The sequence below is a fragment of the Lathamus discolor genome, chromosome 3 (genome assembly GCF_037157495.1).
Source record: "Lathamus discolor isolate bLatDis1 chromosome 3, bLatDis1.hap1, whole genome shotgun sequence".
NCBI lineage: Eukaryota > Metazoa > Chordata > Aves > Psittaciformes > Psittacidae > Lathamus > Lathamus discolor.
Window position 1 is genome coordinate 22,495,320 of NC_088886.1, and position 16,074 is coordinate 22,511,393.

At 54.2% G+C, this 16,074-nt stretch overlaps 1 protein-coding gene across 4 annotated transcripts in view; it reads right to left on the minus strand.

Moving 5' to 3' along the window:
- CACNA1E (calcium voltage-gated channel subunit alpha1 E) overlaps nucleotides 1-16,074 on the minus strand; it is a 138,297-nt gene that overhangs the window by 91,600 nt on the left and 30,623 nt on the right. For all 4 annotated transcript variants that reach the window (XM_065674032.1, XM_065674031.1, XM_065674034.1 and 1 more), the window contains exon 3: nucleotides 4,731-4,997. In XM_065674032.1, coding sequence (XP_065530104.1) covers nucleotides 4,731-4,997 — 267 coding nt within the window. The remainder of the gene's footprint in view (nucleotides 1-4,730; nucleotides 4,998-16,074) is intronic.

Consider the following 16,074-nt stretch of genomic DNA (forward strand, 5'->3'; position numbering starts at 1 on the left):
CTGTATTGCTAACACAGAGAGTGTGCGCACCTCCAATCCCTGACGATAGATTTATGGTGTTGATAGCACATTGATGCAACCTCCCCAGGGGTGCAAGATAAATCCCTCCCCGGATGTGGGCATGGGCTGGCAGCTGTAGAGAGCCCCCTCCATCTCCCCATTTTGCTGACCATGCCTTCTCCCTTGTCCTGGGCAGACAGGAGAGGAAGGCCCAGAAGAGCTGAAGGAGTGAGACCGCATGGGCATCTTCAAAAGGGTTCTTGGGGAAGCCTACCTCAGAGGGCCAGGGAGAAGGGCAGGGACAATTTAACCCCTTGTGCTGCCTGCATCATCCAGGCCAGCTCCAACATCTCCTAGAAACTTACAAGTCTACATTTCCCACTGCTCCCCAGGCTTCCCCCCAGGACCTGCTGCACTGAGGGGCTTTTCCTCCTTCCCAGGTGTCAGTAAGGAGTTTCAGCTCCTACATCTGTGCACTTCATCTTGTTCGTCCCAACCCCCCTCCTGATTCCTGCTCCACACAGATGTGGCCTGGCAGGAAGAAAGGCCAGCCTCTTCAATATTCCTACACCTAGGAAGCCCAGATGCCCCCTTCTCTGAACTCCAGATCCCTGCAAGAAAGTGAGCACCTCTTTTCCAATGCGGTTTTCCAAGAGGAGCCCAAGATGATAAATGGGGCAAAGACCATGAGTGGTCCTAATTTAACCCTGCGGTTCCCTAGCTCTGCAACATCTCCCTGGCTTCTCCCTGAAGACACGAGGGGTCCTTCCCCAGCAGACAAAGGCTTGAGGTTGTGCTTGTGTCTCCGCACAACTTTGAGGGAGCACCCAGACAAGATGCTCAGCCTGCCTAAATCTCATTGTACTGCCACATCCCAGCTATTGGCTATCTGCAGCCATAGATGCTGCTGATTATAACTTCAAAATGCGTCAGGCTGATGTCCATCAGGGGCTAAACCAAAGGCAGTGCCATGCAGAAGCCAGTCAGAGCAGAGCTGCCTACACTGGTGCCGTTCCCGTAGGGATGCAGGATGCCTGCCTGCCACGTGCAAATAGCTCCATGGAAAAATGTCTCCTTCTCCCCCACTTCACCCTACACTTAAAACTCAAAATCAAATCTCACTCCTCTCCTTTTTTTTTTTTTTTTTTTTGAACAAAAAAGAACTACATCATGTGATTTTCCTGCCTTAACATCAGTTTTTTAACTTTGGTTGCCACAGCAACAGGATGCAACTTGGCGTCACCATGACAACAGCTGCCTCTGTTTAAATTCACCATCTGACAGGCAGCCTCACTCTACCCGGCTGTCAAAAAAGATGGACCTTCCATTACACCTACTCGCCCCTCCCCAAAAAAATGAAATAAATTATCATCTGATGAATGAAGGACACAGAAAACAGCCCTAGAGGGAAAAAAGAGACATTCTTGGGTAGCGCAAGAAGGGAACTGCCCAAGGATGGCACAACATGGCACAGCTCTTCCAGCAGGGAGATGAGACCAGCCAAAATCTTGGCTGGGCAAGAGCAAAGGGGCAGAAGGTGCTTGCCCAAGTGGGGCATAACACTGGCATCGTCCCTGAGGGGCAGTGCCCTTGCAGCACCAGAGATGCCTGGGTCAAAATGGAAGTCATCATGAGCAGAACAGGTCAGGGACAAATGGGTGTGCACGCCATGGAGCAAATCCTCCATGTGTGTTGGGCCAGGGATGCACACTAGGGCTTTGCAGACACACCAGCTCCTCTTGGCCATACCGGCACAGATAGGGTATTCAAAGGGATCGGGATAGGAGAAAGCCTCCACTGTAGGATACAGCTAGGTCCCCAGAGGACTGGTGGACATCCCTCTCCCATGCCAAACCAGAGGCAGGTAGAGAGGCCAGTGTGCGCCTGCAGCTGGAAACTGTCCTTGGGGACATAACCAGAGCCACACAATGTCATCTGGTATATCTGGGGCGGGAAAGGGATTTTATCCAGGTCAAATGTGATTAAGTAGATGAAGAACGGAGCAATATAGATGAGCTGCGCCCATCTCATGTGCTAACTGAATTGCAGCTTTCCAGGCAGCCAAACAAATGAAATCAGGGCTAAAGGCCTGGCATTCAGTGGGCGGAGAAGAAGGCAGGATGAGGCTATGTTCCTGAAGAAGAGTAGTTGCTCCTACAGCCAGAACAGCAGCTTCCTCACATTTTGGGCAGCACCAGTAAAAAGCGCAGCTCCAGTGGAGGTAATGCATTGAACTTTCCAGTGAGGAACTCGGCAAAGACTCGCCTCCCCGCAGAGCTGCATCCCAGTCCCAGTTGCTCGTATTTCTCCTCCTTTCCTTCCATGCATCATCCCTATTTACACTGGGAAGCCGAACTGCAGAGGCTGCTGGTTATAATTATACGGTTACCCAGCAGATATACAGGCCTGAATCACCAGTTATTTTTAGCCCTATTACCTAGTCAACTGGAGCTGGATGAAGAAGAGCCTCCACTTCTCCCCGCGCTCCAACCCAGCCCCCTTATCTGTCTTCGGTGCTGTGCCCACTCTGACCCACAGTACCAGAACAAGCTCATCTCCCCTCTAAAGCCAGCAGCTCTCATTGACTGTGGCCAAGATCCAGTGCTTACCTCCTCAAACCACCCTCGCCCAGGAGCGATGCCATGGGCTCCAGGCCAGGCAGCTGAGATGCTCACACATTTTCTCTGGCCCTACCAAAAGGCACCAGCTACGTACGGCAGGCTACAACTACGAGGACGGGAACAACAGACCTGGCCAACCTCACCAAGCTCATTACCAAAAAAACTTGCCCATCCCCAAGCCCTTATGAGCTCAAGTGGTGCAGAGGAGCTCTGGGGTGGATGAGTTCTTAGAAAGAGATGGCAGCCAGGCGGGGGACTGCCAGGGAAGCTCAGCTCCCGCGCCTGGAGCACACCCATTCCCAGCGCTCACACAGGCATATGTCACCTACTTCTGCAAAAAAAATATAAAATGAGCCCATCTCCCTCATGCATTGCAAATTCCAGGAAAGAATAACGCTGGGGAGGTTTTGCTGCGCGGTGGTGAAGCTCTAGTCTCTAGGAGACAGCGGCTGCCTAGAGATGAGACATCATGCCGGCACGGGACCCCGGCCCACGCGGGGAGTGCCGGGCCAGCGGCAGCACCCCAGCTCCTTCTTGCTTCAAATGAAAGCCGAAGAGGCGAGGGCCCTCCCACACTGTGCAGAAAAAGCACATGAATAATTTGGCATGTTCTGGAAAAGCAAGCAGGCCGGCCTGGCCGCTGCCCTGCAAGGCTCCAAGCTGAGCTGCTGCGTCCCCATCCTCACTACCGCACCAAATCTCCTGCAGCCGCCCACCAAGCGGGTGCTGTCAGCAGGGGCAGATTTAGGGATACAGCGGGGAATTCAGCCCCCGCAAGCTGCCCCTTCACCTCCGCATCACACTTCCAAGCCTGAGAGCTTTGTGGCTCTCCAGCCAGGACCAGCTCATGCCTGGCAGAGCCTCAACCTGACGTGTCAGAGCTGCAAAGGGACTACTTTCCCAAGGATGCTCAGCAGGGTGGGTGACCTGTCCTGCATCCTTGTGCCTCACCAGATGGTTTCCCTAAGGTACCTGTTGCACCAGACAAAGCATTGCTGCTTGGCACCAGGGCAAGCTCTCCTGCGCCTGCCGGAGGAGCCGGCAAGTTAACCAACAAGTTACAGGGAGAGAAAGCAGCAGCGGCAAGAGCTGCATGTAATCACCACTGCAGAAAACAGCACAGGGAGGGTCCTAAAGCCCAAGCACAGCCACGCTGAAGTTTTCAGGCTTGGCTCCTCCATAGAGGCAAAGCCCAGGAGGGGTCTCGGGGGGCAGCAGGGCACTAAGCACAGCGCTGATGGGGAACTGAGTGCTGTGGTGCTGGGGACTCGCCAGGGTGACCGTAGGTACCCACAGTGAGGGTGGGAGGAGAGAAACACGCGCGGGGGTGTAAGAAAGGATGGAGGTGCAGAGGAAGAAAGGGGGGGATCCGCACCCTCCACCCAAGCCTAGAAGGGAGGGTCTCTAGGATAATCCACAGTCCCCTGCGCCAGCCCCCAAGGGGCTGTACGGCACAGCCAGAGGTTTGCAGAATCTTCCCCTCTGCTGCACGGAAGGGGCAACCAGTTCCGAGAGCCACCATGGGGGGCCGGGGGCTGCAGGCCAAGCATGGTTGTACCCTTGCCAGGTGCGATCAGCAACAAAGAGAACACACACAGGCAGGTGCAGCAAGGAACAAAGCCACCACCCAGCAGGGACTGGAGATTCATGGGCTCCCTGGGTCCATCCCCCGATGGATTGGGTGGCTCCAGGCAGGGTAAGGTGGCAAAGCTCCAGGAAGACATCAAGGCACAGAAGGAAAGGCCACAACCCCTCCCCCAGCCACACACGCACAGAGCATCCTAAAGCATGCAGGGTTAAACCAGGATTGGAGCACCCCTCCTTGCCAGCACGGGGAGCTCCCAAATCCAAGCCTGAGGAGAGGCTGGGGGGCTCCCCGCAAGGGAGAAGGGGTTCAGCTCTCCACCAGCTGCCAAAAAGAGCATAGGCGGGAAAGCAGCAACAGGGCAAGGACAGCATCCCTGGGGGACAGGGCACCCCTCTCCACACGCCTCAGGAGAGCAGAACCAGGTGCTTACCTGCCCGCTAGTGCCACACACGTGTCCTGGGCAGCCACTGAGGCAAATCCGGGGAGCAAGGGGGAGCTCGCAGGGGGCGCAGAAAGGATATGGCCAGTCGATGAGCTTCTTGGCATATTTCCTGACTATGTTCTCTTCTCCAAAGAGGAAGAGCGATCTGTTGACAGTGAAGCAGTTCTGCCGGACAGGAATGGGGTTGTACAGAGCCATAGTCCGGGCTCTTTGCGCTTTGGTTTGCTTGAAGCCTCCTGGGGAGCCTCCCGCAGGGGCAGGAGGTCCTTGCCGGCTCCTGTTCTGGTCGGAGCCCCCATCTCCGGAGCCCAGCCTGCCGGCCACCGCCTCCCCAAAACAAGCCATCCTGGAAGAAAACACACAGGTGAGCCAAAGCAGCACCACCGAGGCGGCAGGGGGGGAAGAAGAGGGAGGGGGATTGCGGGCGCAGTCCCAACCACAGCCCCCTCCTCCTCTCCGGGTGATGCTCAGCCTCGTCTCTTTTGCATCCCTCCGAGGACCCGCGTGTAGAGAGAGAGGCTGCCGCGCACGCCCCGGAGCAGCGCCTCCGGACCCCGCAGCGGCCACGCGGACGGCAGGAAGGCAGGGGCCGGCCGGCGTGCTCGGCCGAGGCCGCAGCGGCTCGCTCCCTAAGCACCTTCCGCCACGAAGCAAGGGGTTAAACCCAGCCACATTCTTCCCACCGCTCTGCCTGCAAGCCCCAACCAGCCCCCTTTAACTCCCCCCCCCCCCCCCCCCCAGCAAGGCGAGCCCAGGGTCTGCCTGCCGGCTGAGATCAGGCAGGGAAGGGGCTGGGATCCAAATCCATCCATCCGCCCCGGCGCAAAGGAAGACGCAATTTGGTACAGCACCCAGCGCAGCGGAGGCCGGGGAAACAGGTTGCAGCGTGGTCCAGCCTAGTTGGAGCCAAGTGTCCAACTCCCTCCTCCCGACTCCATCTTCAGCAGCCTGCGGGAGCCCGGCCACCCGTCCACTGGCTCCCCGAGGCAGCGGGCAGAGCCCCCCCGGGCAGGCACCGGCGGTGGCAGGGATGCTCAGCCCCTCGCTGCCGGGGCAGGAGCGAGCACGGCGACGCCGGCTTCCCGCAGGAGCCGGAGCACGGAATTGGAGGCTGCCGCGCCTCTGCAGCTCGGGGACAGCTCGCTTTAATGAAGTCAGTGGCAACACACGCGCACACAAGCGCGCACACACGCACACCCGCCCGGCTCGCTCCCTCGCTCCATCCGGTGCATTCTTTTGGCAAGCACGGGAGCTGCCGCAAAGGAACATCAGAGGCGAGGGGAGGGTCTGAAGGGAACAAAGGCAATGGGGGAGCCCTCACCCTGCAAGAAGCACCCCACACACGCACCTCCGCCCGGCTGCAGAGGGCTTCCCAGCACATGGGTGCCCCTAGGTGACTGGCTAAATTGAGGTGCCCAAGGTGGGGGGGGGGGGGGGGGGAAAGGGTGGCTCTGCCCCTACCCTGCCTCCAGGGGAGGCAGGAGGCTCACCCCGTATCAGTCCGCACCGAGCATCTCTCCGGCCACATGCACCATCCCCCCTCCCTCGGAAACTTCGGGAGCCGCCCCGATGCCAGGGGTGCCCGGGGAGAGCCCTCCTGCTCACTCGCATGCAGATCAGCCGCCTTAGCACCCCCCCGCCTCCGTATTTCCTTTTTGACACTTGATGTTGGCCAGAAGAAGCAGCGACTCATCGGAGAGGTGTAAACAGCCCGATCTGGATGTGACCCTGCAGCAGCAGCCACAGTGGGGAAGGTGGGAAGGGCTGGCCCGGCCACGGGGCCACTCTGGCCTCCGACCCTGCTGCCCCACCCACCAAGGGCAGAGGACTGGGACACTGCTGGTGCTGCACCCTCACATCTGCGGCCATGTGGGTGCCAAGGTCACACAGGGATGCTCAGGGTCCCCTGGGCTGCACTGTGCCCTGCCTGCCAACCCACCTTTGGGGAACACACCCTGCCCTCCTAGCATATACAGGGGACTTGTGGCTCCCCAGGGGTGTTCCCAATGTCCTCCTTATCCAAAGAGCAGGGCATCAGCCTCACTGCTCAGCACACCCTGCAAGCTGCTCACACACAGAATTCCCCAACCCCTCCCATTCAGTCCCTCATCTGAAGGGCTCCCCATGGCCTTGGACACTTACTACCTGCCCTTCCTGCAGGAAGGGTACCTGCAGCTCCAGCCAGCATCACAAGACACCCTGCATCCCTGTGGTGCTCTTCCCCTATCCATCCCACTAACAGCAACCTGCTCTGCAAACACAACCACTGCAGCCCTGTCCCCTGTGTGGAACATTTGGGCAGCCCCCCCCCCCCCCCCAAAAAAAAAAAAAAGAAATATCAAAGGAAATTTTACAACAATCAAGCCCTAAGTCACATAAATCATTAACTCACTTGGGTAAGGGCTGTTCCACCAATGCAGCCTGGCAGCACCTCACTGCAGACTTCTCCACCTTGCAGGCACTACCGTGACCGAATGGCCATAGTGCTTACTTTTTAGCCCAGGCTCTCACACGTGCATTGCCAGAAGCCCTGGGGCTGGTTGGGTGAGGAAGGAGGAGGATCAGGGCCTCCTCAGCAAGATAACAGAGGAGTATTTGCAAAAAAGGTTGTGGGTTCATTCCCTCAACCTCAGCCAGACACCGAGAGCCTACAAGTTCACCATGATACCCATCCCTACTTGACTTTGCTCCTCCGATTAGCCTTATAAGTGAGGTGGGTGTAAGTGGGGAGGCTCGGCAAGTCCCTCACCTCTGTCACCACCACACTGCAGCACAAAGTTGAGGAGGGGTGGGCAGATTCCTCCCAAAATGCTTCACAGTCCCCTGGCCCCTGAGCAAGCCAGAAAGCCAGAGTGACCCTGGGCTTCCACTAACAACAGGCAGGGAGAAGGCCATGCCAGCTACCTACTAATTACAGCCCCTTTGATTATTCCAGGCAAGACACTGCCCTAAACAAATCAATTATGTTTTGTGGCTCATCCCCTTTCCCTTCTCCCCACCAGCAGGACAGCACCAGGAGCAATGCCACTCTTCCCACCTTTCAACCCTTTAAGCCGTTGTCAACGAAGACCAAGGCTGGGCCAATTGTCAGAAGCAGATCCTCAGCCCTGCAGAGCTCCTTCCTCAGCTCTGCTCTGTCCCCCCCAGGCCTCTCCCCCATCCTTCTGAATCAGCAAACAAGCCTCCACCCAGACTAAATGCTCAGGCTCTGGCTGGTACCCACAGGTCAACAACTGATAGGGAAGGCTGGACCTAGCATTTCCTCTGCATCCTCTGCCTGCCTCAGAGACACCACACCTGCCTCACCGCTCCTGCAAGGGACCAAGGGGAAGGAAGGCAGCGTTCCTCCTGCCCTCTCGAAGCAGGGATGCACACCTTACCTTGATACCTCTGCTGGGGCAGCAGGCTATCCCTTGTACCCCAGGGATCACTCCCAGCTCTATTCTATATTTGCTGCTGCAGAGCAGAACCCAAGATGACCCCGCAGGGAGCCTCTCTCGTGTTCAGGCAGTGCTAAAAGATGGGATATTTATGAGAGCAGCTTCTTCAGAGAAGATTTAAAGATGATGAGAAAAAAAAAAAAAAAGTCCCCAGCTATGCCAAGAGATGCAGGCTCAGTTTCCCAGGATGTTTATTGCTGTTCTCGTCTTGACCCTCACCCCAGCACGCTGGGATCGGTGAGTCAGGGAGAAGCGTGGCTGATGCCCACTTATGATTCAACGTGGCACAGAGATTCAGAGCCAGCTATGTGGGGTTGTTTGGTTTTGGGTTTGATTTTCTTATGCGAACGAAGGAAATCCAGGAAGACAGGGCAACAGTGGGTGTCGGCACAGGAAGGCACTTGGGCTGCTCTGGGTTTTACAGCGACAGACTAACCACCCTCCTCGCACTGGTATTGCCATTCGAGCCTCCTCCTTGCCGGCTGTTTTTGCCCCCGCTCCCAGCCATGCGGTTACCCCTGCGCGGCGGGGCATCACCGCAACACAGCCCAAGCCCCCCGCACCTCCGCACACCCGCAGCGGGGACGCGCCCGGGCGGCCGCCGCTCCGGCACCGCCATCTACCGACCGCCGCCGCCCTTCCCCGCAAGCCCCGGCCGCGGGCGCTGCGCTCGGCTTCGCTTTTCCGCCTGCGATCGCGGGAGCCGAGCCCCTCCTTTGCCTGCCCTACCCGCGGCGGGCGCTGAGGCAAGTACAAAGGCCTCCTCCCGCCCCGCAGTCATTGCATCCCTTTGCACAGCGCTTCTGCCCCTGCAGCAGCCGCCGGCTCAGCCCAGGCAACCCAAAATCTCCCAGCTATGCGCCCAAAGAACCGCCAATGCTGGCTGTTAAACGCATCCTCTCCCGAGCCCCAGGTTGTTCGGAAAGCCAGGGGCTGCTCCTCGTCTCAGGGATATCATCCCTGATAAAGCCCAGGCAGGGTATGGAGAGGGGAGACAGACTCTCCTTCCATGACGGATAGTTACAAGAGCTCAGATAGGCTGCATTCATCTTGGAAAGTTGCTTTTGGCATCCTGATTTGATTTTATTTTTTAAGCAAGGCTTTAGCAATGCTGAGAGGAAAAAAAAAAAAGAAATAGGACCAAATGAGAATCATCCACCGTGCTCTGGCCAAATTTCAAATTGGGACTGGGTAGCTGTGACTCAGAAGCATGTTTATAACCATGCAGGAATGGAAGTTTGGGATTTTTTTTCCAGGAACAAATTCATTACCTACTTGATTAGGAAGAGATGTTTTCCCCATTTGCAAAGGGGAAGCCCTGCCAAGCACCTCTGCAACAGGGAGGCAGAACCCCAGGCTGGTGCAGCTCACCCATGGACACCCAGGATTGCAGGTGAGCAAGGTCCAAGCAGCTCCAGGGTGACATCTCTGCAGGGAGGTACCACACCAGTCCCTGCCTGATGTTCATCTGTGCAAATGTTAGCAGCTGTGGCATAGGCCACAACAGCCCTTTTGGCATCTCTACTGCCAACAAAACCCCACACCAGGCACAACAGCCTTGGCTGTGCTGTAGAGACTCTGCACTGCCTTGCAGAGAGGAAACTCTCACAGAAGCCAGGGCAAGTGTTTCCTCTCTGCTGTCTGATCACTCTTTTTGATGACAACCTTGCTGTCTCACAGTGCTCCTCACAAGGTGCCTGCCTCACCAGAACATGCCTTCCCCAGCACTAACCAACACGAGCAGAATCTCATTGCAAAACTCCCCGGGCACATTCCCATCACAGACCCAAAGGGCTGACTTCTCAGGGTCAGCACCATAATTTATTCACTGAGAAATTAGACGGCTGGAAGACTAGCGAAAGCCAGCGAACTCCGCACCGAGCTATAACCTATGCATCCAGATTTAAGCAACTAGCACTGCGCCATAGAACTCCCCATGGTCATTTTGGCTGAAGCAGCCACATCAGGTGTCACTCAGCAGCGGTGGCATTAAAATTTGAAACTGATTCAAGCTGAAAGTGTAATTTGAAGCATACTGGCATAAAACATGGCAAAACCACTGCTTGTTTTAATCACCAAGACCCGTAAGTCCAACATCCAGTCTTGGTACCTTTAAAATCAATGGGACAGCAACCCTGTAAAGCTCTCTTCCCTGGCTTGGAGGAATAACCCTCTGGAAACGGGGATTTTGATCACTATATCTCCCCCCAGCAAGCTCTCACAAGCAGGAACACAGGTGACGGCAGTGCAGAAGCGGTGCCATAGCAGCTCCCACCCAGCCTTCCTCACCACAGCTCCTTCCCCAGACATGAGACACAGCACACCTTGCATTCCCACCCTAGAAGATCTCTTTTCCCAACCTCTCTTCAAGTGTTTGCCTAAAAGAATTCAGCCCAGAGCATTTTCGGCCCCGTTTGTTAAAATGCCTGTGAGTTCTCAGCTGCCAAGCAAAACGCAACACAAACCTGAAGCAAAACGCCACACACGCGACAGTGGCTCCCAGAAGGTTCCACTCAAGGTTGCCAAACCCACGACGTCTCACCACACCCCAGCAGGGCCCACCAGTCCCCAGCTGCTTCAGGGGTGAGATGCCAGAGCTGACTGCACGCATTAGCCACGTTTTTTTCAGGGAGCTTCAGGCAGAGCCTGGAGGAAAACCCATGAGCCACCATCCCTTTTCCTCCTCCTCTCACTGCTTTCATGCAGATGCTTTCCAGTGGCTGATCTGTTGTGACATCCATCTGCACAAGCAAAGGAGAAACACACTAAAGGTGTTTCCACAAGTCAGGCAGGATGCCAGAACAGGGATCAGGTGCGTATATAATCTGCTTCTGGTGCTCTTCCTGAGTGCTCTTCGGCACGGGCCAGGCATGCCAAGGTGCTGGCATGGTAGCCTGGTACCAGGTCCTGCTTGGGTGGCCCAAGACCTGGGGCTCACCACCACCCACAGTGCCCTGGGATCACAAACACCGCAAGATAAATTCCTCCTGTACATCCTGAAGCCACCAGAAGTGCCCATATGCACCACAGAGCCTTGAAGTTGGATATTCCCCCACACTGCATCGCTATGGGACCGGAGCAGCTCACATATCAGAGCTACCGAGAAAATAGAAGGATGATGCATCTTGAATCAAAGAGGGATTCAGCAACCAAATGATCACAGGATGAAAGGGCTGGGAGAGGTTTAAAAGACAGACAAGAAACCTCTGGCTCTGTGCATTTATAGGGACACAGGAGGGTTGCGCATCCAGCCCTGCAAAACTCACAGGAGCTGGTTTTGGTGCTTGGTCTCACTCTGCCACTATAAAGCTCCGTGCCAGAACTTTCCTGTCTCCCCACAGGCTGCTCGGGTCTTTGTACTCTCCAAAAAGTCCAAACCAAAACCAACAGCCGCTTTTGCAGCTGCATGCACCACACAAAAAAAGCACAAAGGGTTTGCTGACAGCTCAGGCAGAGGTAGGACTGTCAGCAACCATCCTTAAACCACTGCAGTCAAGGGACAACATCACTTTGCCCCACTGCTGGCTTTCAGTAATGCTATGCAGGAGGCAAGCATCCCCTGTCCTGCTGCTGCCCATCCTCCTATTTCCTATCAAATTACCCCATGTTGGTGGGGTGATGATTGCAGTGCTCCTTGGGCTAACTCACTCTGCCTTAGGCTGGGAGGCTTTGTGGCTCAGCTGAAGAGGCCTGAAATAGTCACCCATTAATAAATTGCCTGGAGTGCCCCGCTGCTTTATTTAGCCTTGCAAGTCGGGCTCTAATTAGCATTCACAGCCACATCCCAGCTGCTCCAGGCAGGCATGCAGCAATCCCACCTCCCAGAGAACAGCCATCCGCCTGCCCCTGCTTTTCCATTAGATTAAAGCAAATTTCCATCTCTGCTTCCAACTCCCAAGTCCCTCTGCACAACATCTCCCCTCAGCTGAGCCATGGAGCAACCCAGCCCCACGCTAACCAAGAGCTGGCAACAGGTGAGATAACACCTCTCCATCCTCTTCCATTTCAGATGGGTCCAATTCTGGACGCTGCACTTCCAAGAGAGGCTGATCTAAGAGAATCCATAGGGTAAAAGTAGGGATATCTGAGAATGACCCTGCCAAAAAGGCTGGGCAGCAAGGATAAGAGGAGACCAAAGAAGGGAGAGGGAGGCAGAAGCACGGGCCAGGGAGACTATCCCCCTTCTTGCCACAAAATCCCTGTGAGTGCAGGGCTCGGAGGGGCAGATCCTGCCACAGCCAAACACCAAGCTGCCAAGCCTTACACATGCGTAGAACAAGGAGACTGAGCTCAGAAAAGACATCCCAGGGCCAGCCATAGACATTCAACAGGACAAAGCTTTATTTTGGCCCGCCAAAGGGTTGGAGATGGATTTTTAAAAGCATTTTTTCAACCTCTGCACTACCCAAAGCAAAACAGATCCCTACCTTTTCTCCACCAGCATCCTCATGAGCTCTCTGGAACAGCAGTGTTAGCTCCTGCCAAAGCCTGTGGGTGATTTTTCTCCTTTAGATTTTTCTTTACCCCCACAAAAGGCAGGTCCATGCCCAACGACTATCCTGTTCTTTCTCCAATCCTCTGCCTGCCCTTCAAGACTCAACTCAGACAAACACAACCATGGTACCAGTGAGCAGGATGATGGAAGAGCCTCTTGCCTTTGGGCTGCAAATACTCCCTGCAATAAAAAGAAAGCTGGACTAGAAACCCACCACCTCCATCCGCAATCTAATGAAGCCAAATTCACAGGCTCAGCTTTCTCAGAAGCAGCCTGCTAGCAAACAGGGTAGCTTCAATAAAATTAAATTGTCAGGACAAGAGCCAGGAGAAGATGGAGCTGTTGTAAAATTTTTCCTGCAGTTCTGAACTGGCACTGAGCAGCTGATGCTCAAGACAGCCAGAGAAGCCCCATCCCTGGCGCACAGCCAGGAAGGAGATGCTGCTTGCATCTTCCAAACCTGTGAAAGAGAAAAGGCCAAAGAGCAAAACCTCTCTCCGAAAGCTACTCAATGCTGGGAGGTGTGAAAAAACCATCCTCCTTGCTGCGGCGACAGGCAGTCATCAGCTCGACATCCTCTGTGAAGGCAAACACCCTCGCCCATCCCCGGGAAAGCTCAGCTGAGTATGTCTTGTGCGATTCCTCAATGGGAAAAAGTTCATTGAAGAATTTTTTGGCTTATTTCCACTCGAGCAAACGCACAGAGAAGACAGTTTCAGCACGCTACCTGCTGGTTTGCTGTCTCATAAGAAGCAGTGGGGAAAAAATTACCCCTGTGAAGCTTCTCTGATGACAAAAATAAAGGACTCGTGGTTTATTATCAGAGCTCACAAAGACAACACGTGTTTCATTACAGCGTCATCCACCACAGTGACGTGCCCCAAACCTTCAGGAAAGCTGCTTCCCACAAACAGCCCTCATACAACTGATTAGCATCATCCATGATGGACGAGGCAAAACACTGGTGATTTCAGGTGTGTTTTGGGAAGGACGATGTCATATTGATCTCCTTCAACACCATGGTCCCCCACGAGCACATTTTCCCCAGTTAAACCGTGAGAGCCTTGCTGGTGTACAGAGACGCAGCCCAAAACCAGCCAAGCAAAGAAACAGCAACATATATGGGTGACCCATGCACCAATAACCCTGCACCGAAGGATCAGAGTGGAACTTCCCCATTGAGCATGCAAAAGGTAAGAGGAGAGAAGAAATACGTATCTCCTCTATGCTTTTCAAAGAAAGATCTCTTATGTTTCAGAGGCCACCTTAGGAAATCAAAAGCCACACTGCAAGCTGCTTTAGCACAGCTTCAGGGACCTTCTCAACTTTCCACATGAAATTTTTTTCAGCTCTCAAGTCGTGCAAGCAGCCCAAGCCAGGGATTAATGTCTGTCACGCACAAACACAGCAAACACCTTTTGAACTAGGAGGGACCAACTGGCAAGTGCAGAAAAGCCTGTAACCCTTCAGAGCAGCTGAACTGAGGTCAGGTCCCACACGCACAGGAGGAGTTTCCCCTGTTGCTGCATTCATTTGCGCACTTAGGAGGAAGTGCCATTTCGAAGGTACAAGTAAGACTGCAGGAAGCAAGTCTCTCTGGGGACAGGTTGCGCACTAATCCTCACAGCTAAGTTTTCACCAAACTTTCAAAACCCTTTCCCAAGTTTGAAGACTATGTGGTCTGAAATGAAGAAAATGCCATTTTGGGCTTGCGCAATGAGACATCATCTATGTTTTAAGATGTTAAACCTTGAGTTAAATGAAAAGTAAGTTATAGTCTGATTGGACTAAACACCTCGTGAGGTCCCTTCCATCCTGAATTATCTTCTTACCCTGACATCTCTTAAGTATAAATAATACAAGGGAGTGGGTGTACTACACCTTAGAAACAATTAATAGAAAGTATGTGAACCACACACACTTGAGAGGCTGGAAAGCACCTCTCCCACAAATATCTGCTGGCCAGCAGACAGCCTCCCAACCAGAATTACATAGGGACAGCTGGGGGCTGCCTGGGAGAGAGGAATAGGTTGGATTATTCCCAGGGAGAGAAGGGACAAGGGTGTAAATGAGTACTGAATACCAGAAGTTTCACTGTGTGCATGCTGCACTGAATCACCCTCACAGTGTGAGAAGATAAAACCAGGACTGATATAGCAGAGGGTTGTGCTGCCATCCAGAGGGACTTCAGCAACCCGGAGAAACAGGCAGAAGAACAGTATGAAGCTCAGCTTTGGGGGAAAGGCCAAGTCCTGCACTTGAGGAAGAACAACCCAGTACATGCTGGCTGGAAAGCAGCTTGGCAGACAAAGCCCTGCAGAGAGACATGCACTCACTGGAACAACACCAGTGAAGGTGACTAAAGGAGTAGAGCAACTGCCCGACAAAGATGCTGGGAGAACAGCGGCTGCTTGGTCTGGCTGAGCAGATCCTATCAGTGTGTATGAATACCTGACAGTGGGAAGGCAGAGCCACACTCTTCTTTGTGCCATCCAGTGACTGGACCAGAGACAATGGGCACAAACCGCAATAAAAGAAACCCTAGGATATACATGGGAATAAAGTTTTTGACTGTGAGAGGAACAGAGTATGTGGGACAGGCTGCCCAGAGAGGGGGTGGCATTTCCATTCTTGGAGATAATCAAACCCACCTGGACACGGTCCTGGGCAGCTGCTTTCGGTGACTCTGCTTTCGGTTCTTTCCAACCTCATCACCTCCCAGCAATCCTGGGCTTCCAAGCCATGGCCAGCCCCCAGGTCAAACCCTCTCTGAAGGCTGCATCCTGGGAAGCACAACCAGCCCCAGCACAGTGCAAGGCTTTGACACAGCCAAGATGTGCTAACAGAGCTTCCTGACACCCACAGCTGAGACTCCAATGAGGAAAGCAGGAAAAAGGTATGCCAGGATTCAGTGACAAAATATGGGGCAGCAGCTCCCAGGCAGAGGCATCTGCTTGGAACCACCTTGTCCGGTATATTCAGCAACCAGCTCAGAACAAGCGCAGGTCCCCAAAAGAGTGGCCTCAGCCGTGCAGGAAGGCTGGGACTGACCACAACCGCTCACCCTCCCAGCAGCACTTGGGAAGCTTTGCAAAGTCACCTGCATTAATTCAGAAAGGGAATTCACCCAGGGTGTGCCAGAAACCCAGCATTCAAGGAAGTTCAGGGGAAGATGCTTCTATTTTCATGCTGTTGCCAGGATATTCAGTGGAACTCAAGTTCACCTTGGGTCAGAAAACGATCTCTTCCCCATGCATCCAAACCTTGGTTAGCAGTGAAAGGAAGAGGAGAGAGCACAGGGAGGCTGATCCAGAGCAGATCTCTCTGGGAGAGATACTCAAGGCCAAGCTACCATAATAAAAGCCGTATTTCAATGCTCCAGGTTTAGTAAATCCAAGGCTTTTTCTACCACCTGCCTTGCTATTCTTGTAGGGTAAAACATAAGCAGGGAAAATCATCTTGACGGAGACACATTCATTAGGGTCTCA